This window comes from Nyctereutes procyonoides, unplaced genomic scaffold, assembly GCF_905146905.1.
Source record: "Nyctereutes procyonoides isolate TBG_1078 unplaced genomic scaffold, NYPRO_anot_genome, whole genome shotgun sequence".
Taxonomy (NCBI): Eukaryota; Metazoa; Chordata; class Mammalia; order Carnivora; family Canidae; genus Nyctereutes; species Nyctereutes procyonoides.
The window spans coordinates 4647892-4670207 of record NW_026575131.1 but is presented as its reverse complement, the minus strand read 5'-3'; the positions used below and the strand labels follow the sequence as shown (position 1 = coordinate 4670207).

General features: G+C 54.9%; 1 protein-coding gene across 4 annotated transcripts in view; it reads left to right on the top strand.

Annotated features, from left to right (window-relative positions):
- GRIP2 (glutamate receptor interacting protein 2) overlaps positions 1-22316 on the top strand; it is a 97538-nt gene that overhangs the window by 40121 nt on the left and 35101 nt on the right. Inside the window, exon 1 of one of the 4 annotated variants that reach the window (XM_055344799.1) lies at positions 14713-14765. The exons of the other annotated variants lie outside the window; for them this stretch is intronic. Coding sequence (XP_055200774.1) covers positions 14726-14765 — 40 coding nt within the window. The 5' untranslated portion in view covers positions 14713-14725. Of the gene's footprint in view, positions 1-14712; positions 14766-22316 lie in introns of those variants that run through there. 4 annotated transcript variants of the gene reach the window in all.

Genomic DNA, 22316 nt, shown 5'->3' with positions numbered 1-22316 from the left:
CTGTACGTGGGCATTTGGGGCAGGAGATTGATGGCTAAAGGCAGAACTTGACCCTGGGTGAGATGGAGTGTATGCTGAGCCCTATTGTGTGCAAGGTCCCATCCTGCCCCGACAGCCCTGGGAGGAGGCTTAGGATGGGGGAAAGGCTGGGGTGGGAGTCAGGGTAGAAGGAGCCTTGAGCTGGGCGTCAAGCTGCCCGGACTGTGTGACCCTAGGTTTCACCTGCAGCCCCCTTGTGCTGCCATCACTCCATCTCCAACATGGAGGGGAGGTGGGAGATTGTGAATTCACAGGTCCTATGCTGCAGGCCTCAGAACTAAGAATAATCACGCTGCTAATATAAACAACAGTCACTGACATTAATTCAGTGCCACTGTGGTGGGGCAATACATTAACTTATTAATTCCTCACAACAACCCTGCAAAGTTGGTCCTGTCCTTATCCTGATGGTGCAAATGGGGAAACAGGCACAGAGAGGTTAAGGAATGTACCCAAGGCTACACAGGTGACATACAGAGGCTCTCTCAAGCCAACTCTCATATGTGCCATGAACATCTTCTAGACACGGAGGAGCCTACATAGGGAGGGGCTGCCCCAGGAGTGGTCAAGGGGTAGCAGGGTCCTTGGGGCCTCAGGGACTCTAGGCTCTGCACCGGCCCATATGCTGGTGGTCTGACATCCCAGAGGTCTTTGGAAGCCTCTTTCACACAACAGAGCAGTCGAAGCTTGGAGAGTATCAGGAACAGAGTCTCCCTTGGGCTTCCCAGGGACTCCTGTGTTGGGAGCATCTCCAGGGGAGAAGCCCCTCCCCCTTCAAGGCTGTTGTCCTCTTCAGGTCCACACACCCTGAGAACCTAGTGGGATTCTCCCAGGCTGGAGGGATAGACAGATACATCGATGAGGGCTGCTCCAGATTTGAGCTTCCCCAGGATTTGGAGAGTAGCCAACTAAATACTGTGGCTCAGGTTCTGACCCTTTGGAGACGCAGGAAGTTCTTGTATTGTCTCCAACAGACTGGATTCACATTCTACCCTGGCTCTTCACTTCCTGTGTGGCCCATTAAGAACCTATGTTTCCCATCTGTAAGATGGACCCAAGAAAAGCCACCCTCCTGACATTGCAGTGATGATTGGGAAAGACCAGGGCAAGGCCTGGCACACGAGACACCTGGCAATTTTGAATTCCTTCTTCTCATCAGAGGCCTCGCTGCTTCCTCCCCCGCCCCCCACCAGGCTGGTGGTGTCTGGGACCAGCAAACCCCTAACAAAACAGAGGAAGGCACACCCTGATTGGGGGCACGCCATGCACTGGTGTGTACCAGGCTCCTGTCTGACATCGCTCCGCTTCTTTGTGGGCTGGGGTGGAGGGGTGAGGGTGGGAGTGGGGCTCTGATGGTGGCACAGGGAACTTGTTTGCCCTTATAGTGAGCCTCTGCATCCATTTATAAAATGTAAAAGCTCAAAGGAGAAGGATCTAAGAGATTGGGGGAAGGGGAGGTGTTTCTCCAGTCTTCATTTTCAAAATATTGTTGTTGCTGTTGTTTTTTAAAGATTTATTTATGGGGCACAGGGACACCTGAGTGGCTCAGCAGTTGAGCATCTGCCTTCGGCTCAGATTGTCATCCCAGGGTCCTGGGACTAAGTCCCTCATCGAGCTCCTCCCAGGGAGCCTGGTTCTCCCTCTGCCTATGTCTCTGCCTCTCTCTCTCTGTGTGTGTCTCTCATGAATAAATAAAATGTTTAAAATAAATAAATAAAAGATTTGTTTATTTCAGAGAGAGAGAGAGAGAGCGCACAAGTGCACAGTGAGAAGGGGCAGAAGGAGAGGAAGAGTCTTAAGCAGATTCCCGGCTGAGCACAGAGCCAGATGTAGGGCTAGATCCCATGACCCTAAGATCACGACCTAAGCGGAGAGTAAGAGTCAGAAGCTCAGACAACTGTACCCCCCAGGCTCACAAAATATTGTTTTAAATGCCTGAGGACACATCTTCCCATTTCTAGCCCATTATTTTCTAATAGGCCTTTCTGCTTCCCATCTTTTCTGGGTAAGACTCTTAAATTCCTCACCCTGTGATTGCTTGAGAGGGGGTCCCCGGGCCACCTGGCCAGATGAGACCCGTCCTGGGTCTCTCCGACTGGGATTTGAGGCTTTGCCCAAGTCTGGGGGCTGGACTCCCCCTGCAGGGTGAGACTGGGGGAAGGAGATGTTCAGTCCTGATTCTACTCTCCCGATTTGAGTCTGGGGTCCAAGGGGGGGGGCACACCTCCTGCGCATGCACAGATGAGAGCGCACCTCTGCATGGTCAGGGACAGCCCTGACATGTCATTGCTGCCCATACCTGTGCAGTGAGGAAATGCTGATCTGGTGGCAACACACCCATGCTAGACCCCAGACATTCCCAGGCCCCTGGGCCTTCCTCCCTAGCCTGGGCATAATGACACCCCCACCCCTCAGAGGATTCCGGGAGGTCAGATCAGTGAGGTTTCCTTCAGGGCCACCTTGGGCCTCTGGGGGCATAAGATGGTCATGTTGGATTCAAAGAGTGGGGGATTTAATTTGATGTGTGTTGATGTGAGGGAGGCAGGATACACAGAGCACAGGCCGTGGAGCCAGCTGCTGGCTATAAATCCAGCTGTGCAGCTGGGCAAGTGCCTTCATCTCTCTGGACCTCAGTTTTCCCATCTGTAAAATAGGTTAATATCAGAACCTTCCTTGCTGGGTGGCTGCAAGGACAACTGAGGTGAAACTTTCAAAAAGACTTGGGGGTGAGGGAAATGACATGTTGATGATGTTGGCGCTTCAGTGGGGGTGAGGTATGGATGGGGGTGGATGGGTCCACTTGTACCTGGAGAAGAAAGCAATGTTCTTGCTTGAGTGAGGTCAAGGAAATCTCCCAGAGTGGGGTTTTTAAGGATGAGTAGGAGTTTGTGAGGCAAAGGGACTAGCTTGTACAAATACCTGGAAGCTTCAAAGACCTGCCTCAGGGAACTGAGAACTTTAGTCAGTGTGAAAAGTGTAAGGAGAGAAGGGAGCCAGGGTGGAGGAGGCAGGAGACTGGGGAGCTTGGACTCTGTCCTGAGGTCAGTGGGAGCCATGGAAGGTCCTTGAGCAGGAGAGAGGGGAGGGCAGCTTTGAGTGTTAGCATAGGCTCTGGCTACAGACTAGAGGTGAGGATGTGGGGAGGAAGCTGGGTTGGGGTCCAGGTGAGAGGTGAGAGGTTTAGGGCGACGGTGGGCAGAATGGATGGATGTGGAAGCAGAATAGCCTTTGCCATTCGCTCACTCAGCAGATGTCTGTTAGCACCTGTTATGTGCTGCGTACTGTTCTGGGCTGTGGGGGCACAGTAGGGAACAAGACCAACCTAAATCCCTGACCCTGTAGAGCTAACATTCTGGGAGTGACAGCAGCTGAGCAAGGAAAATGCATGGCGGTGATGCATGCCATGGAGAAAAATGAAGCAGGAAGAGGGGATGGGGTGTGTGGGTAGCAGTGTGCAGTTTTAAGTGGGGTGTCCAGGCAAGGCCACGCTGAGAAGGTGACCGTAGAGCAAAGCTCTTATGGAGGTGAGGGAGATTGTGTGGCTGTCCAGGGGAAGAATGTGGACAGCAGAGGCCACAGCCAGTGCAAAGGTCCTGAGGTATGGACATGTTGGGTGTTCCCAGGCTGGCAAGGCTAGAGCAGGGGGGCTGAAGGGGGAGGATGGAGGAAATGGGCTCAGTGAGGTTCTGGGCCAAGGTGGGAGAGTTGATGTGTTGGAGGAGCAATGGGCAATTTTAGGGATAACGAGGTTATGCCAAGGTTAAGGATAGAAATCCTCCTGCTGGCTCCGGGGCGCCTCCTGGGCATAGGGAGGGGCTGTGCCATGCCCTCCCGAGCTCTGTGTGCCTGTGCCCCCTCCATGGGACGCATCCGTGATGAATTATTTACTCCTTTCTTCCTTCTGTAATGAGGCTCTCTCGCCTCCACATCCGGCTCCCGGCATTTCTCAGTGCAGCAGCTGCACTGGGGTCGCACATCTGACTCCCAGTGTGGAAACCAGCCCCTCCCCCCCGTGCACGAACAGCACCCAGCTCTGCCCTCCTCGATTCCGGGGCGGAGGAGGGCAGCAGAGGTTCAGATCAACCACCGTGTCTCAGAGACCTCGGGATTTCTTCTTCTTTTTAATCAAGAAGGCAGAGATAAGGTGCCAACCTCCTGGCCTGTGCTTTGTTCCCCAAGTATTTATTGAGCACTTACTGTCTGCCTGGTGCCATGCCAGTGCTTCACATGTACTCCCTCATCCTCACAATAGCCCTGTGAGCTGTGAACTAATTGCCCCACTTTGCAGGTGAGGAGACTGAGGCCCAAAGGAGATGTGACCTTCCAAGGTCACGCAGCTAGGAAGGAAACGGAATCCGTGCACTCCCCGAGCCCTGCGGCCTGACCGCCGGCCCCCTGTCTCACCACAGGGGCGTTCCTCAGGGGCCCGTCATGGGCTGCCCGTGTGGGGCTGCTGCTCTGTGTTCCCAGGCTCCACGAGGTGCCCCGCCCTCCCGCTGCTCCCTGTGGGTCAGGACACCCCGCAGCGGCGGCCCAGCTGAGCCCGGGCCTGGGGAAGTCAGAGCGGCCCTCGGAGAGCCGGGCCCTCCCACCCTGCGCGTGTCACCCCTGGAACCAGGGCTGGTTTTGTCACCTAACATCCAGCACCGTCTCCACTTGTCAGCTCGAATGCTCGGTCCAGAGGGACCATCTGCCTGTCTTAATTACCCGGATAATTGTGAGAGCCGTGGGCCTGTCTCCCTCCCCGAGCAAACAGCCCGATGGAGCGGAAACAGCATCCCTTAGATGGGAGATCGCGGCTGACCACCCCTCCGTGGTCCTTGAGCCTGCTCATTCCTGCCCTCAGTTTCCCTTCTGTGGCCCTGCTGGGCTCCCTGGGGCCGGAAGCCCCCTTGCTGCCTCCCCCCCCACACACCCATTGGCTCTCCTTGTGCTGACTTTCTCTCTCCAGCCCCCGCATTTCGCTGCCTTGGCCGAGGTGACGGTGACTCATAAGCAGATGTGTGGGCAGGTGGGCGGGCCTGGAGGGGGGGCTCTCATAGCCACACAACTGGGGCAGCTGGGGTCCCCGTGGGTGACCTTGGGCAAGGTCCCTGCCGCTGAGTCTTGGTGCCTGTGTGCGGAACGGGTCTGTGGAGGAAGGTTTGTTTGAGGTTTGGAAGAGGCTAGGGGTCATTTAGAGCCTCCACCGGGGACTAGGTGAGGGGCCCCAGACTACCCGGGGTCGGAGCTGACACAGCCCCCCCCACACACCAGACATCACAGGTCCAGCTCTGGCTCCAGCCCACATGCATACCCCTATTTTACACTTGAGAAGGTTGAGGCCACTTTTGCTCAAGGTCACCCAACCAGTCAGAGGTAGAGTCAAGACCTGACCCCAGGACCCCGCTAAGGGTCCCATGGCACTACTGCCGGAAGAGGGAGTGCTAACAGGCTGGGAGGGGACAGTCTAGAATGTTCCTCACCACTTGGGTGGCAGGCTCATCTGGGGGTAGATGGGCAAAGGAGAGGGTGTGGCATCTGGTAAGTTGATAGAAGTGGGATTGAGAGGTGCCTGAGGCTGTTGGGAACCCAGATGAGGCATCCAATCAGCCGGCTGGAGGATCAGGGAGGGCTTCCTGGGGAAAGAGACAGTGGGCCGCACTGGGGGGGCTTGCAGCGCTTGGTCAGGCAGGTGAGGGATGAGGGAGGGGGCATCCCTGGGGGACCATGAGTGTGAAGCCAGGAGGTGGGAGGTGGAAATGGCTCGGGGTTTGTGGTGCTGGGGATGGGGGTGGGTATGAAGCCGGAGAGGTGGGTAGCGGGTTCTGGACTCGGGTTGGCAGCCTCCCAGTGGTTCTTCCTAAACAGCGCTGAGGGGCCGTGCGGCGTGAGAGGCCTCAGCTGGCTGGCAGCAGGCACTGGCCTAGAAATCTCAGGGTCAGGCCTTGTCCTCAAACAAGTGGCCTCTGCCGGGTTCCACCCCCAGCCCTGCAGGGCCCCTCACCCTCCAGCTCCACCAGTGGGAGCCCTGCGGCCCGGCTCTCGTGGTATACTCATGAGCGGTGCGGGGACCCTTGGGTGGACCTTCCTAGTTACCACCCTGCCTGAGGTTCCACATCAGCCCCTGACTCTAGGGCTCCCTGTCAATACTCAGGTCTACCAGGAGGGCACGAAATAAAATGAGACTCTCGCACCAAGCCCTTCTGAGAATGTGTGTCTACTGGATTGTGATTAAGGCTTTGGAGCTAGACACCCGAGCTTCCGCTTGTAAAGTTCCGACTGTAAAAAGAAGTGATCATCCCAGCCTCCTGGGCCATGGCCTGGGTCCAAACGTGGCATCTGACTCTATGCAGGGCTGTCCTGGGGCCCTGGGAGGATAATCATCCTCGGGATAATGGAGTGACTTGACTCATCCGTTAACTATTCAGGAATAGGATAGGCTGCTTATGAGGTGGGGAGCTCCCCATTTGTGGAGGTATACTAGCCGTATCAAGCAGCAGAAGGGACTTCTATGTTGGGTTGAGGTGTTAGAGGGGATGAATTGTTGGTTTCTTTTCCAACATAGCAATCTAGGGATTATGTATAATCATCATTTATTTCTCATTCATTCATTCATTCATTCATTCTAGCACTTACTGCATGCCAGGCCCGCCCCTGGATATAGGGTTGAAATCAATGAGCAAGATAGTCAAGGGTCCCCTATGGAAAAGAACAGGTCAAGGTGGGCTTCTTGGTGGAGGCAGCATTTAGGTTGGGTTCTAAGGATTTTTATCCTTAGATGGGGGCAGGTGGGAGAGTTCCACAAGGAGGGAAAGGCCCATCTGGAGGACTCAAGGAAGGAGCACCTGATTTTGACAATCTGACCCTCAGCCCGTACTAGCTAGAGGCCTTGGCCAAGTGTCTTCTCCTCTCTGGACCTCAGTTTCTCCTCATCAAATGGGAGAGCAGGGCTTTTAAAAGATTCCATAAGACACTAAACATCAAGTGCTGGGTACCCAGTAGGCACTTTATCCATGTTTTTATCCATGTTAGTCCCTTCTCTTGGGGGCCTATGCATTTGGACAAGGGTTAATTCTTGACCTAGAGGATGGAGAGTGGGCTTCCAGGCTCCAGGCATCGTGTTTGCCACAAGGGCTGAATCTGGGCCCAGGGCCAGTCTCCCATTCCGCTTGGTCACTTGAGGGCACAGGTCGAGGGCTGTGCCCACCCCTCCCAAAGCGTCAGCCATTGCCAGCTACAAGGGGGTGTCGTTGTAATCAGACTCCACTATGCGGAGGCCCCAGCCGCTGCTCCTGGCAGCTTGGTCCCAGGCTGCTGCCCTCTGTGCCCATCCCCCTGCCCAGCATCTCATGGGGGCGGGGGAGGCTCAGGAGAGCCCACTCTTCCTTCAGTGTCATGTGGGTGATGGCCACAGTGCCAGGAATGCCCTGTACAGTGCATTCCCTCCTCGGGACCCAGCCCCACTTGCTGGGCCAGCCCACCTGCTCTTTGGGGCCTTCTGACCGCAGCCATGCTGGTTGGTGCCTTTCCCCACACACACTGCACCTTTCCACCTCCCACCCTTTGCCTAGGCAGTTCCCTCTGCCTGGAATGCCCTTCCCACCTCATCCTTGAGTGGTTGGTTCCTTTGTCCCTCTGGGCTTAGCTCAGACACCACCTTTACCAGGCAGCTTTCCCTAACGCCTCCTTGCAGCAACCCTGACTCTTGGGCCCCCTTTGTGGTATTTGGGCTTGCAGCAGATCCTCTTTGGGTATAGTCCCTTCTGCCAGAGATGTTCGTGTTCTGACATCGTAAGTGATGATCTTGGCATGGAGGAAGTCCTGTGTGAGCAGCTGCTGGTCCTGAACCCAGGGCTTTCTCCAGGGCAGGGCAGGGCAGGGCAGGGAGGGCTGCTGCCAAGGTGGCATTGACATCCCGAGATGGGAATGCACAGCGCTGCTCTTTCCCAGGGCTGCACCCTGACGACTTGCCCATTCCTTTTTGTGTTTTGCTCTTTTTGTTTGAAAGGCAGTGAGAGGGCAGGTGGGCAGAGTCGGAGCAGCCCCCGTCGGGGGAACATGGCTGAGGGTTGACTGGGGTCAGTGAGGCCCTCAGCCCCACGCAGGGATTCTCTTGGCATCCACTCAGGTTAGTTTCCTAAAGCACCTATCCTTTTCTTCCTCTAACTCTTCCATGGCTCCCCAGTGTCCTCAGGAGAGAGTTCTAACTTCTTAACATGCCATTTGAGGCACCTGTTAATTTTTTACTTTTAACCGGAGGCTCCAGGGGTTGGGCTGAACTCGTCAGTTCACTCTGGCTGTTATATCTAATTTTCTTCTCTTTGGTGCCTTATCCCCAAGCCCGGTTACCTCCCTCGAAACTGTCACTCTGTGTAACAGGTCTTTACACACGTGTGCAGCCTTGCAGTGCTTTCTGTGTGTTTTTCAGTTACAGAAATGAAATTACAGGGTAGGTCTCATTCTCATTCCCCTTCCTTCCTCTCCCTCCCCTTCTTCCCTTCTCTCTTTCCTTCCTTCTCCTTTTCTGCCTTCCTTTCTTTCTTTAACTTGACTGTTTTCTAAGTCCATTCACTGTGTTGCTTTTTTTTTCTTTTAAGATTTTATGTATTTATTCACGAGAGACACAGAGAGAGAGGCAGAGACACAGGCAGAGGGAGGAGCAGGCTCCCTGGGGGAAGCCCCAATGTGGGATTCTATCCCAGGACTCTGGGATCATGACCTGAGCTGAAGGTAGATGCTCAAGTGCTGAGCCACCCAGGCGCTTCCATCCATTGTGCTTCTAACTGCTGTCATACTCCATGGGGAGTCGCCACCTGTCCCCTGCCCCGGAGAAGGAGACCCAGGTCAGCCTCATCAACAATATTCCCATTCCTGCCCCTTTGGGAGCTGTGAGGGGGGTTGGTCTTTGATAACTACCAGGAGTGAGGGTGCTGGGTCACAGCAGGCACTGACACCTCATCTCTCTAGCTGCCTCAGTTTACCCCCCAGTAGGAGTGCCCATGACTCTCCATCTACCCCCTCCATGCTCACCAACACTTGTTTTGTCTGCATTTCTAATGTTCGCTGTTCTGATGAGGGTCAAGTGAGAGTTCATTGTTCCGTTTTCACTTCTGTGGTTGCAGTGAGTTGGGACGCTCTGCGTGAACCCACAGCTGTTTGCCTTCCTGCCTGGTGCCTTGTCTAATCAGTCAGTGCCCCTTTATCTTTTCTTTTTTCTTTTTCTTTCACTTTTAATGTCTTTTTTTTTGTGGCTTTTATTATGTTTTTCATCGAAGTATTGTTTTTTTTTTGTTTTGTTTTTAAATTTTTATTTATTTGTGATAGTCACACACAGAGAGAGAGAGAGTCAGAGACACAGGCAGAGGGAGAAGCAGGCTCCATGCACCGGGAGCCCGACGTGGGATTCGATCCCGGGTCTCCAGGATCGCGCCTTGGGCCAAAGGCAGGCGCTAAACCGCTGCGCCACCCAGGGATCCCTCATCGAAGTATTGTTGACACACAATGTCCCATTTTTCTCTTCTCGTTTTGCATCGAGATGCATCCTGACTGCTTCCTGATGTCTCCCACTTGGCGGTTCCCCAGACTCGCACAGCGGGCTGTCCTTGTCAGAAGGCCTTAAATGTGCGGTGGAAGGGAGACTGAGGCTCAGAGCAGGAGGGACCTAACCTGGGGCGCAGAGAAAATTGGGTTCCGGGTTTCCTGCCTCTACGGCGCCTTTTCCTCTTTCCTTCCCCCTTGTCCACAACCACCCCCCCATGCCATCCTTCCCCTTGGCCTGAATGCCATCTCCCCTGAGAGGCTCCCTGACCCCCTGCCTTGGGCTGTCCAGCCTCCCCTCAGCCCTCAGCACCATCTCATTACTTATCTATATTTGCATTTTCTTCTCCCTGAACTGACAGCCAGAGAGGCAGTCTCGATGGCTCTTGTATTCATTGCAGAAAACTCAGGCCAAGCTTCGTTTCTAGCAGGTAGTGAGTGCTTAATAAATATTCTTCGAATGAATGAGTGTCCAGAGAGACGGGTCAGGGCTGTGATCAAGCTTGCTACTTCTGTGTGCCCTGTACTCGACAGTGTCCTAGGTGTTTGGGGTGTTAGTATGGATGGTATCAGGAGGACCTGGGTTCAAATCCCAGTTCACCCCTCACCCCCTATGTGACTGAGAATAAGGGGCTTCACCTCTCTGGGCTCCTGTTTTTTCATCTCTGAAGTGGGGATGTTGTGCGATGAAATGAGGAAACGCATGTAACACATTGAACGTCAGGCCCTTCTCTGCCTGGTTCTTCTCTGCCTGGTTCTGAAAAGCCATCAGCTGTGGTTCCTCTCACCTCCCAGAGCCTTCCCGTGCCCTAGGCCCAGCACACAGCCTGTCACCTGAATCCCCTTGGCCTGCATGCCCCTGTGCCCTCCAGGGCTGGGGGGAGGCTGCAGTGAAGGGCCCTGGGAACTGGCAGGTGTCTGGGGGTGCAGTGCAGGAGCAGCCCGCTGGTGTGGCACTACCCCTGAAACTCTACCCAGCCCACCCTGAAGCCGGGTGAGGACAGTGGGGAGGGGTGTGTGTGGCACAGCTGGCTGGCATGGGGACTGCAGCCAAATGGAGGCAGCGAGTGCCTCCTCTGTGGCTGCTGGAATCACAGACTGGCCCTTGGTGTCCCTATCTGTAAAATGGGGACCCACCCTGTGGAAGTGTTTACCAACCAGGCAGGGGGCAGCGATTGTCCTGGCCTGGCCTCTGGGGTAGCATGAGGAGAAAGGCAGGAAGAAGCAACGGAACGGCAGTAAAAGGTTTATCTGTCTTGTCTTCAGATCACCATCTCTGCCTCCTTCCCACCCAGACTTCATTTCCGGCTGTCAGTCAGAGGCGCAGGGCGGGGGTGGGGCAGGCTTGCACAGCTCCCCTGTGCTTATGGTGGACTCAGCCCTGGGGTCTGACATAGAGGCAGAGGCTGAGGTCCAGGCCCCCACTGTGCGCTGGCAGGGGTCCCCAGACATGGCCCCACCTGGATCTCGGTCTTCCCAGCTGTGTGGCATGGGGTCATTTGATTCCCAGTTGCAGCCGTCGCTGCCCCTGGGTGGGCAGAGGGACCAGGAATGCCAGGAATCCTGCAATGTGTCCTGTGGGGGCAGGACTGGCATACTGGAGAACATGATGCCAGTGGTGCCCTGTTAAGAGATGCCAGGAAGGGCCCCGCAGGCCTGGTTCCGTGTAAGGAAGAGGTCAAAGGTATGTGCTGGACAGTCGCGATCCTCAAAGCCCTTCCCAGTCTCTGCCCCTCATTCCTCAGGGGTGAGAAGCGGAGGCTTCACATGGTTCAAGGGGGGCAGAGCTGGAATTTGAACCTGAGTGCACCTGACCCGTACGCTCCGCCAGCTTGAAGTTCTATCTCCCTGGTCTGTTTCCCAGTGTTGGTATGAGAGTGTTGACAGGAAAGTGGATGGATGAGTGCTTTCTGGCTCCTTAGTACGTAGTCTCCCCAACCCTAGGGGGTGGGTGCTTTTAATGATCCCATTGTACAGCAAGGAAGCTGAGGTCCAGAGGGGTTTGGACGCATGCCCCTGATCACACAGAAATCCATCCTCCAATGGTCTCACAAAACCAGAAGACATGCGGATGTCAGGGCTTCTGCTGAACATGTAGGGTGTGCCCTCCAGCTCAGTGGCCCTGCCACCTCCCTGAAGTGGTCCAGTCTCCCTCTTGGCCCATTCACAGTGTTGGAAATGTGAAACAATCAAATGTTCTGACTGGGAGCTGCTGGCGGTCCGGATCCCTAGCAGGCCTGGCTTCTAGCCACCTACACACCCAGCAATCTGTCCCCCTCTTCCTTTGCTTCCCTGAAGTTTGGCAGCGTGCATTGGATGAGAGGGGTCGTTTTTGGAGCACGACCAACAGCAGCTTTATCTGCTCTCAGCTCCCAGAAGAGACCCCCACTGCTCATTGCCAGGCCCTCCTCCCTTCTCCCTGAGGTGGTGCTGCGTGTCTGAGGTCCTTGCAGAGCCTTCTTACTCCTTAGCTCTACAGCCATCCTTGGCTCCCCTTGCCTGTGGGATGAAAGCCAAATTCCAAACAAAGCACTTCTCAAACTTCATATGCATCCCCTGGGGAGCTTGTTCAAATGCAGATTCTGATTCTGTGGGTCAGGGTGGGGCCTGGGAGTCTACATTGCTGAGGAGCTCCCAGTGAGGCTGAGGGGCTCCCAGTGAGGCTGCTGCTTATCGGCTACCCTTGGAGGAGGGAGGCCTTACTAGACGCTTTGTGGCCTGGCTTCATGTGCATGTCCTGCTTGGGCTCCTCACTGCTCACAGGGGATTGCATGTCTGGATGCACACCTGCAATGCGTTTTCCCTTCTTTGGCTCAGTTCCTCCCATCCTTCAAAGTCAGGCTCAAAACACCTCCTCCGTGGACCCCTGACAGAGCTAACTGCATCTCATCTGCACTTTCCAGACCCCTCTACTAACTCCTGAAATCTGGAGAGGAACATAGCAGTGCCTTTTTTTATTAAAAAGACTTTATTTATTTATTCATGAGAGACACAGAGAGAGAGGGGCAGAGACACAGGCTGAGGGAGAAGCAGGCTCCCTGCAGAGAGCCCGATGTGGGACTCGATCCCTGGACTCCAGGATCATGCCCTGAGCCAAAGGCAGACACTTAACTGCTGAGCCACCTAGGCGTCCCCAGCAGTGGCTTTTAAAAGAGACCTCTTAGGTGTGAACCTGGCTGCACCCTTATAGCTGGGTGATCTTGGGCAAGTCACTTCACCTTTGTGCTAGATACTTATTTAGACACCACTTGTTCTAAAATGGACTAACAGTTGCTTCTAAACCCACTCTTGGATAAAATCAAGTGAAAATGTGCTCAGTGGAATGACAGGGACGGAGGGCAGGGGGAAGATGCTGTTGCCCACGTGTCTCCTGGTATCTTGGTCCCCAGGGCCTGGCACAGCAGGCATTCAGAGAAACGCTGCATGGAAGCTCTCCCATAACCCACGGCGTGACCTTTCCAGGAGCTTCTCATCCACAAAAGTAAATTCCAAAGGAGCAGGAAGAGAGACAGATCACCAATCTTAATCGCTCATTTAAATGCATCTGTATGGTGAGCAAATATTTTCTTATAAGAGAGGACAGATGTAGCTCTGAAGTCTTGTGCACCACATAGCCCTCCACGGTGAGGGAGCTGTAAATATGGGGTGGAGGGCTGTGTGGTGCACAAGCCTTTAGGGGAAGAGGGTGAGGATCTATTAAGACCAGTTCACACGCTGAGAAGGGCCAGGTCCCTTCCTGCCTCATGTGGAGCTGGGACTACCCCGAGGTGGTCCTTAGTGTCCTGCCGAAGGTCAGGATCCTCACTGAGAGCCTCATCCTGACTATCGCTGGGCACCAAGGACCACACTGAGAGCCTGCATCTCCTTCCCTGTCCAGCTCCATTCTCCCAGCAAATTCTTCCCAATTCAGGCCCACTTTCTCTGACCAAGTGCTCACCACCCCTTTCATGGCTGAGACCTTGACCTCACTGCTGGCCCAACAACTTTGCCTGGAACCTGGACCCTGCCCTCTGGGACATACGTGAAGTCACCCAAAGGAGAAGGCACCCTTGGGAAGTGGGCTCCTTCCCTCCTAGAAAGAGCATCTGGTCCCTAACCACAGTGCTGCACAATTTCATTCACTGCAGGACACAGAACAGATTGCAGCCCCATTTGTTCCCATGTGCCCAAAAACTCCATGGGAGCCAGGACCTCACCTGTCTTACCCTCTGCTGCATTCAGCAGGATGCAACATGTAGTTAGGTGTACAGGCTGTTGACACCCTGTGTCACTCTCACCCACCCTTCTCCCCAGCACTTATGCAGCGTCTGGCCCTTGGTGCCCACACACATTGGTGGGATGGAGAGTACAAGCAGCTGGAGAACTGGAAGAGGGGTCTTGTGTGTCCATCAGGGTTGTCGGGGTCAGTCCCAAGCTGGCGTGGAGGAATGTAGGTTTGGGCAGGGCTGAGGCCCAGCTGGGGCTGGAGTTGTGACCAGCTGCCCCTGCCCATCAAGCCCAAGGCAGGCAGATCCTCTGCCCATCTTGCTCGGTCTTCTCCAAGGCTGGGGGGATGCTCCAGGTGGCAGGCTCCTGGGCTCACCATCCCCATACCCCGCCTTACAGAAAAGTGGAAGAGCCCCAGGGGACTCTGAGCTCAAGGGTTTCTAACTTGAGACCTGTAGACGCTCTCTGGTGCATGGCTGCACTTTATCTGGCTCATGTCCTGGCATTCTGTGTAAGATTCTCTCGGTATCTGTTACTTAAAAAAAAAGTTTGGAAGGCACTGTTCCTTTTTCTAGATGGAAAAACTGAGGCCCAGGGAGAGCAGTCACTTACCAAAGTCTCAGGGCAAGGTGGGAGGCAGGACTGGCCCTCCTGGGGTCTCTGTGCCAGGGACCCAGCGGGAGCCCCAGGTGCACCGTCTCCAGAGCTCCCCACCCAGGCTCAGACTGTGGGCATGGGGGTGGGGACGCTGTGGAACTTCCCAGAGCCAGCCGTACAGCGGCTGTGTCCCCTTTAAGCAGAGAGCCGCCCGCTGCAGTGGGTGGACTCGGTGCCCAGCCAGTGGGAGCCCCGAGCTCCCCTCCCACAGCCCCTCCCCGGGGAGGGAGAGCTGAGCAGCGTGGCTCGTGGCTCCCGTGGCTCCCGAGGGAGTTGGTGGGCAGCCGGGGAGACAATAGCAGACATGCTGTGTGGGCTCAGCCGGGACACCCCCGGAGAGGCGGGTAAGTCGTGGGGACCCGGAGGCAGGAACCCTCTGGAACCGCTGCTCCTGGGGGGGAGACCGGGACAGCCACTCCCCAGAGACCCAGAGCCTGGAGACAGTGCAGGGCTGGGACACCTGGCCCCAGGGGGCTGGGGGGGGGCATGAGACGACTGTCCTTGTGACCCTGGCCTCCGTCCTGCAGCTGGGGACCCAGGCCACGAGGCTGTGCGCTGTCCCGACGGCAGGGGCAGCAGGTGGACCCCGGGTTCCGGAGGACGGCGCTCAGCCCCTCAGAGTGTCCCAGGGAGGTGCGTCCTGCCCGGCCTAGGCATGAGCTGCTGGGAGGGAGCTCCCTGCCCCGAGATGGGAGAGCCAAGGCCAAGCTCAGGGCGGTGTGGAGGGAGTTCCTGGAGCAGGGGACAGAAGCCCTGGCCCAGGGGCCGGGCGGTGGCCCTGGGAATGCAGTGGGGCAGGTGTCATCCCCTGTGAGAGGGGCTCTGGAGCAAACAGGGCTGCTCCATCCGTCTGTCTGGCTGCCTGTCTCTCCAGCCGCATCCTGCGGGGGCTGCCTTCCTCCCCTGCTCCCCACCTCCCGCTTGTCAAGAGCCAGGAGCAGGGCGTCTTTTACTGGGAGCCCTGGGCTGCCCCTGTCAGTCCCTTCCCACACTCGACTTACTTCTGTTGGTAGCTCCTTGAAACAGTTCCAAGGGCAGGGGTGTGGTCCCGACGGACAGATGAGGAAACAGGCTCAGAGAGGGGTGGTGGCCCACCCAAGGCCCCACAGCTCCAGTGAAGTGGCCAAGGCAGGACTGGCACCCGGATGACTTTTATAGTCCAGGAAACTTAGACTCTGACTCCTTACCCATGGCCAGGGGCACAGACGGGTCACCCCCCGGCCTCTAGATAATAACATGAATAATAACAGTAGCTGACAGCTGCTGAGACTAACCTCGTGCCAGGCTCTGTTCTAAGCTCTTTCTGTGTATTTTCTCATTTAATTTTTACAATACTGTGAGTTTGGTACTATTCTTCTCTCCATTTCACAGCTGGGAAAATTGAGGCATGGAGGTGTTAAGCGACTTGCCCAAGGCCACACAGCCAGAAGTAGCAAAGCTGGGATTTGACCCCATGTGGTCTGCCTCTGTTCCCTCTTGGGGACTACTCTATAACTGAGGCACTGCCTTCCTGGCCTGGGTATATCTGTCCTCTCTGACTTGAGGCCCAGGTGAGTGGGTGACCTTGTCCAGCAGTGGTCAGAGCCACAAGGGCAGTAGCGCCCTGGGGACTTCCCCCTGGAGCACTGCCAGGGAGGTGTTTTCCCTCACCCCATGGGCCTGTAGCCGTGTTCACCTGGGCTCAGGCCTCAGCATTGCCTGCTTGGACCTTTGCTCCAGTCTCTTCCTCAGCCTTCTAGCCTCCACCCCACCTCCCCATACTGCCCTGGAAGGGAGCTTGCTAAAACTAAATCTGATCACAGCTCCTTATCTTGGCATTCAAGGCCCTTCTTGATCTCCTTGGTTTTTTTCTCTCTGTTGATTTACTTGACTTACTTGACCCCTACCCTCACCCCACCACTGCAGTCCTCACCTTAGTCTCCTCCTCAGGCCACAGAACCTCAGGATTACACCTGCTACAGTTGATGTCAGCACGGGAGCTTTTTTTTTTTTTTTTTTTTGGAGAAGTCCAAAGGTGGAGCTTAGGCTCAGTGGGATCCAGTTAACATCAGTTAACATCATTAGGATTCTGGGTTTCTGCTTTTCTTTAGGCAAGCTTCATTGTCAGGCAGACTCTTTACTTTCCTTGAGGTGCCCAGAGAGCCCTATAACCTTTGAGCTTAAGGTCAACCAGGTCAGTCACGCCTAAGGAAAGAGAATCTGTTTCTTAGTTCACAGCAAACATCCCAGGGCCGCCTCTTGGTGGTCCAGCTTGGACCACACACTCACCCCCCGACCAATCACTTGGCCTCTGATTGACCAGCCAGGCCCGGTCATGTGGCCTCCCAGGAGCAGGGGACAAGGATAGCCAACAGGTGACTACTCCATACACCCTCCGCATTTTGCAGGGAAGGTTGAGGCCCTGGGAAGTCAGGCCACTGGCAGAGCTCCTCAGTGAGAGCCAGGCTTGGGATAGGGGGTCTGTGGAACCCACTGCTTGGTGCCCTTTCTCTGGCCCCGGTGGACTCCTGCCTACATAGTCCAGTCTTGTTCACCACCCACTAACCCTAAGCCACTGCGGAAAAGGATGTGACCAGGGTTGGGGGGCACAGTGGACCTGAATACAGATTTTGGCCAGAAGCCCCACCTCCCCAGCCCCTCAGTGTTTACCCTGACTCCCTGCCACAAAGTTGTCTTTGTTCCCAGGGCCTACTGGGCCTCAGTGAGCACTGGCCACCCAGCCAGGGCCTAGGAGTGCCCAGGCAGGGTGTGTATGTCTGTCGTGGGAGTGGGGGGGGGGGAGTCCTTCTGCTGTGGCCTGGGCCACCCACTCCTCTGAGGGGCTCTCACCATACTTGCCTGGGTTGTCAAGCAGGCCTGACCTCCTACTCCGCGGCAGGGGCTTTGGCCAAGGGGAAACCCCAGGCTATCGGCCACAGAGGCCACAGTGTGGAACCAGGGAGGCCCAGCTGTGCATCCTGGCTTTCTGCTCTTCCTGATTCTGTGACCTTCAAAAACTCATTCCAACTCTTTGGTTCCCATTCTCCTACTCTGTAAGTGAGAACCAAATTCCAGATGATTTACTGAACACTTACTGTATGCCGTGCTTTCCATGCTGGGCACAGCAGTGAACAGACAGACAAAACCCAGCTCTCTGGAGCTGAAATCCTAGTAGGCAGAGGTGGATAGTAAATGAGATTACTATGTTTTTTAAAAAGTGAGTTCTGTTAAATGGTGTTGAGTGCATGAAAAAAAGTAAAGCACAGAAGGAGGGAATGAGAGGTGCTGGAGTTGGGTAGCAGGGAGCAGGCAACAGGCTGATTGGGGAAGACCTTCCTAAGAAGGTGACATTTCCACAAATTCCTGAAGGAGGTAAGGGAAGGAGTTTTGTGAATGACTGGGGAAGAGCATTCTGGGCAGAGGGAATAGCCAGTGCAAAGGCCCTGGGGTGGGCATAAGTCTGGTGTGTGGAACAGTGGGAAGACCAGGGAATTGGAGTGGAGCTGGTGAAGGGAAGAATATTAGGAGGTGAAGTCAGAGAGGCCAAGGGCCTGTCAATTGTGGTGAGAACTTTTGCTTTTATTCTTCACAGAGTGAATTGAATCTTTTCATTGCCCTAGAGAGCCCAGGCCCAGAAGAGGCAGAAGGCCAAAGCCTGACTTGAGGCTGCACCCTCATCTCCTATGGTGTCAGGGCCACTACAGCCCTATGGCCGTGGTAGGGATGTCAGCTTGAGTGTGGCTTCAGGGCCCAGGACTGGGGGTCCTACACACCTCATGGAAAGGGGATTGTGGGGTGGGCAGCCTCTCCAGGTCATGCTTACGGCCTCTGGTACTCTACTGTGCCCAGTCTCTGGGTGCTTGAGTCCTAACCTGGGGCCTCCTGGAGGCTGGTGCCCAGGTGCCACTCCATTGGGGTCTGTTAGCCTTGTGTTTACAGGGAGAGCATGCAGCCGAGGGGTAAGGTTGTGGCCTGCTGGGAGGCCAGAAAGACCTGGACCCCAGCCCTTCCTCAGCAGCTCACCAGCTGAGTGACCTCTCTGGGCCTCAGTCTCCTCATCTGTCAAATGAGGAAGTCAGTGAGCCTCCATCCTGATGCTCTCAGGACAGTTAAATGAGTAAGTGCATATAAAGTGTGGGCCTGGCGCTCCTTTTTTTATGTTCTTTTTTCTCAATCTTTGGCAGCAAGTGAATTGGGCATCTACTTTTTTAATCTCTTGGTATACTTCTTGGTATAAATCTCTTGGTATATTTCCCTTAAAAACGTGCATTGAACAGAAGGAGGGGTCATCCTGTTTGCCAAGTTGATCTTTCCCTGCTTCTCTTTCCGTGGGAGGCTGGCCTCTGGGGAGACTTGTCAGCTGCGGGGGATCTGGGCTATCACTCCGAGGTCAGCTTGTACCCGATGTATCTCCATCCAGTTATTTGTCCTGGGCCAGCCTGCGACGGCTGCTGGGGCATCCTTCTGTGGGTAGTGCCCAAAGGAGCTGGGCTGCTGCCTGGATCAGGGTGGCCGAGTCTCCCCAGGACTGTCATGGGGTGGGTGGAGGAGGCTGGGAGGGGGCCCCATGGCTCTGCCACTTAGGAAGGAGCCGTGTGATGCTGGGCAGTTCCCTTGACCTCTCTGTGCTTGTTTCCTCATCTATCACACGAAGATGATCATGGCACCCACCACATAGGAGTATTGTGAGGATAAAGTGGTAATCATCTTAAAGTTCATAGAACAGGGCTTGGGTTCAAATGTCGACCCTGCTCCTTACCACTGGAAGTCAGTTAACCTCTGTATGCCTCAGTTTCCCCCCTCTGTAAAATGGGAATAATGATCATAGCATCGCAGGAGGTAGTGAGGATTCAACGAGACAATGCTTACGAAGCACCTAGCACAATACCCAGCACTCAATAAGAAGGAGTTGTTACCATTATTAATCTATGAAAACCTTTGTAACAAGGTCAGTGACAAGAGCAGGGGGAGAACTCCTGTGTTTCAGGGTTTCTCTGTACACCCTATCATCTCACTGATTCCTCACACCAACCCAGGAGGTGGGCCCCGGCACCCACGCCGGCGCAGAGGAGAAGCCTGAGGCTCAGAGAGGAGGTGACTTGTCCCAGATCCCTCGCTGGTGGCAGCAAGGTTTAGAATCAGAATCTGAAGTTGGCCTAACTCCAAGGTCCATCCTTCCTTTAACACTGTACCAGCAATGCCGGCCGAGGTGGGAACAACCGAGCTGGGGCTAGCGGATCCCTTGGTGGGGTGCTGGGACTGCGAGCAGCTGCCGCTCCTGAGAGTTGGCAGTGGGGCCCTGGGTGCAGGGGTGAGGCCTGGACCCAGGAGCCCCCATCTCCTCCTCCACGGGCCGGGCTGGCCCTGCTGGTGGCTGGCTGTGGTGCAGCCTCCTGTTCGCCTCCAGTGGGGCTTCAGGACATTCGTTTTCTCAGGAGCCCCCCTGGGATGCTGAACGCGCCCTCATGGACCGGGCTCAGTCACCGCGGAGTCTGCGGCCCCGCCCCCGCCCCCGCCCCGAGCCCCGCCCCCCGCGCCCCTTTCTAGCTGGCCGGGGGCAGACTTCCTTTTCCCTTTGTCAGAGCTCAATAGCTCTCTGGGGCCCCAGAGAGACGGGATAATGAAGGCAAATTAGCAAAGCTTTCGAGAGGAAGAAAATAAAAAAAGAACAAGACCCCCCCCCCCCCCCCCCCCCCCCCCCCCCCCCCCCCCCCCGGCCGGGACCAGGTGTACACTCCGTTCCCTGCACTGCCGCGCTCCCTCCTGCTCCCCTGACTCGCCGGCCTGGCCTGCAACTGTGCAACTGCCGGGCCAGGCTGGCATCGCTGTGGAAATGCATTTCCCTCTGAAGCGAGTCCTTACAGGACGGACTGACTGAAAGCAAAAGCTCATAATTGCCCATTGCTGGAAGGAGGAGACGGAAAAAAAGAAACACGCGGATAAAAATATCCCTGTTTTTATGCACGTTTCCAGCTGAAAATTGGTGGGAAAGATGTTTTTGAAAAGCCTTCATCTCTAAGCATGTAATTACCAAGTCCCAGAACAAAAAGGAGACAGAGCAGGAGAGAGGGAGCAGGTTCTGCGAGGGAGGAGGACCGGGATCTGAACCCCCGTGAGGTTTTCTATAAATAAAATAATTCCCTCAAATTCTCAAGCCTGGGCTGGCTGGAGTGGGCAGTGGAGGGATACATCCCCATTCTATGATTGGAGAGATAGAGACTCAAGTCGCACAGCCCATTGGAAATTCTGGCCCCGCCTTGATTCTGGGTTTGAATGCTGCCTCAGTTTCCTGCCTCCCTGGGATGCTCATGAGAGTGGGCCACTGTTGCTGAACAAGCATCAGCAAACATTGTAGCTATTATATAGATATTCCTCATGGGTGCCTTCCTGAATATGGTAGGGGGGTCTTGGATATCCAGAAGCCTCTTATCTAGCAATTAGCTGTCCTGAGTGGCTTCAGTCTCCAGGAGAGATCATCAGAGTCACACACTAAAATGCACATGCCTTCTCTCGAGAAGAGTCTCTCAAGTCCCCATTTATTGCCCACTCACTCTTTGTCTGCACGTGGTTGTGTGAATTTTGATTTGCAGCATAAAGTCAGGCCTGCCTGACAGCCAGGAAAAGAAATGCTTATAGCCTGAAGCCCAAAGCCTTTCAACAAAAAATTGTAGAAAGGAGGGTGTTGGGATCACTCAGTGTTGAGATGAGCAGACCTGACACCTCTGACCCAAAGGAGGTAATTGCGGCCCAATTTGGCACTGTTTACTTTAGTGGAGCAAAATCTGAATGTTGGGGTGTAGAAAGGGAGGAGAGGCAGTGTAGAAGACAAACGTGGAGGATACCCCAGAGACACCCCTGGACATGGGTCCTCTCAGAGCCGACAACCTGCAGTCTTTGCTTCAGAATCCAGCATTTGGGGATCTCACCGTTCCTCAATCTAGGTTTCCAGATCTTTTGTTTTTAATTATCTGTGCTCCAAACCCTACCTGTAACCCACTGTTGTTTCATGCTCCATTCTTTGGGATCCTAGTGCTCTGAGTTTGGTGAACTTGACCGCTGCTTTCTTGTCCTCTCCTTACAGGACAATCTCCCTTCTTCCCCCATCCCCAGGCTCAAACCTGGAGCCAGCAAGCTTACCTCTGGTTTTCCCAGGACAGCCCAGGAGAGAGGGATTTTCCAGTGGTAGAATCTTGTTTGCAGGGGATAGGGCAGGTTTTAATTCCAGAATGGCCCACATGAAATACCAGAGATGTTCACTGTCACGTACTTGATAGAACCCAGTCTTTTTAATTTTATTAGCTCAGAAACATCTTGTTGAATCTAAATGAAGTGCAAATTAGGGAACCGTAATGGGAGGCATTATACTTAATGGTGTGTTGCCTGAATTGGTGGTGGCTGGTGTGAACAAGGGACCTGGGGGATGAGGTGGGGGCCCAACTTCAGGGGCCCTGGAAATGATTCTGGGCTTAACTGCTGTCTGATTTGTTACTTACTACCTTCTGGCAAGCAAAGGCAGCCTAGCCTTGGTGTGGGGAAGCAGAGTGGTGGGGAAGCTGGGTAGTTTCTCAGTGGTTAGAGCTGCACATGGGGAAGGGTCTCACCTTCCTGAGATCTTGGCTGAGCCACGGCCCTGACCTTATGCTGAACCCAACCCAGTCCCAGCCTGAGCCCCACCCTGACCCTAGAGCAGTGATTTTCAATGGGGGGCAGTACTGCACCCCTGGGGGACACTTGACCATGTCTGGAGTCAATTTTGGTTGTCATGATGGGGTGGGCTATTACTGTCATCTAGTGGTTAGAGGGCAGGGACGCTGCTAACCCTCTACAGTGCTGAAGAGAGCCCGCCCACCATGTGGAATTACCTAGGAAAAGAAAAAAACATGTCAATAGTGCAGAGGTTGAGAAACCTGCTGTAG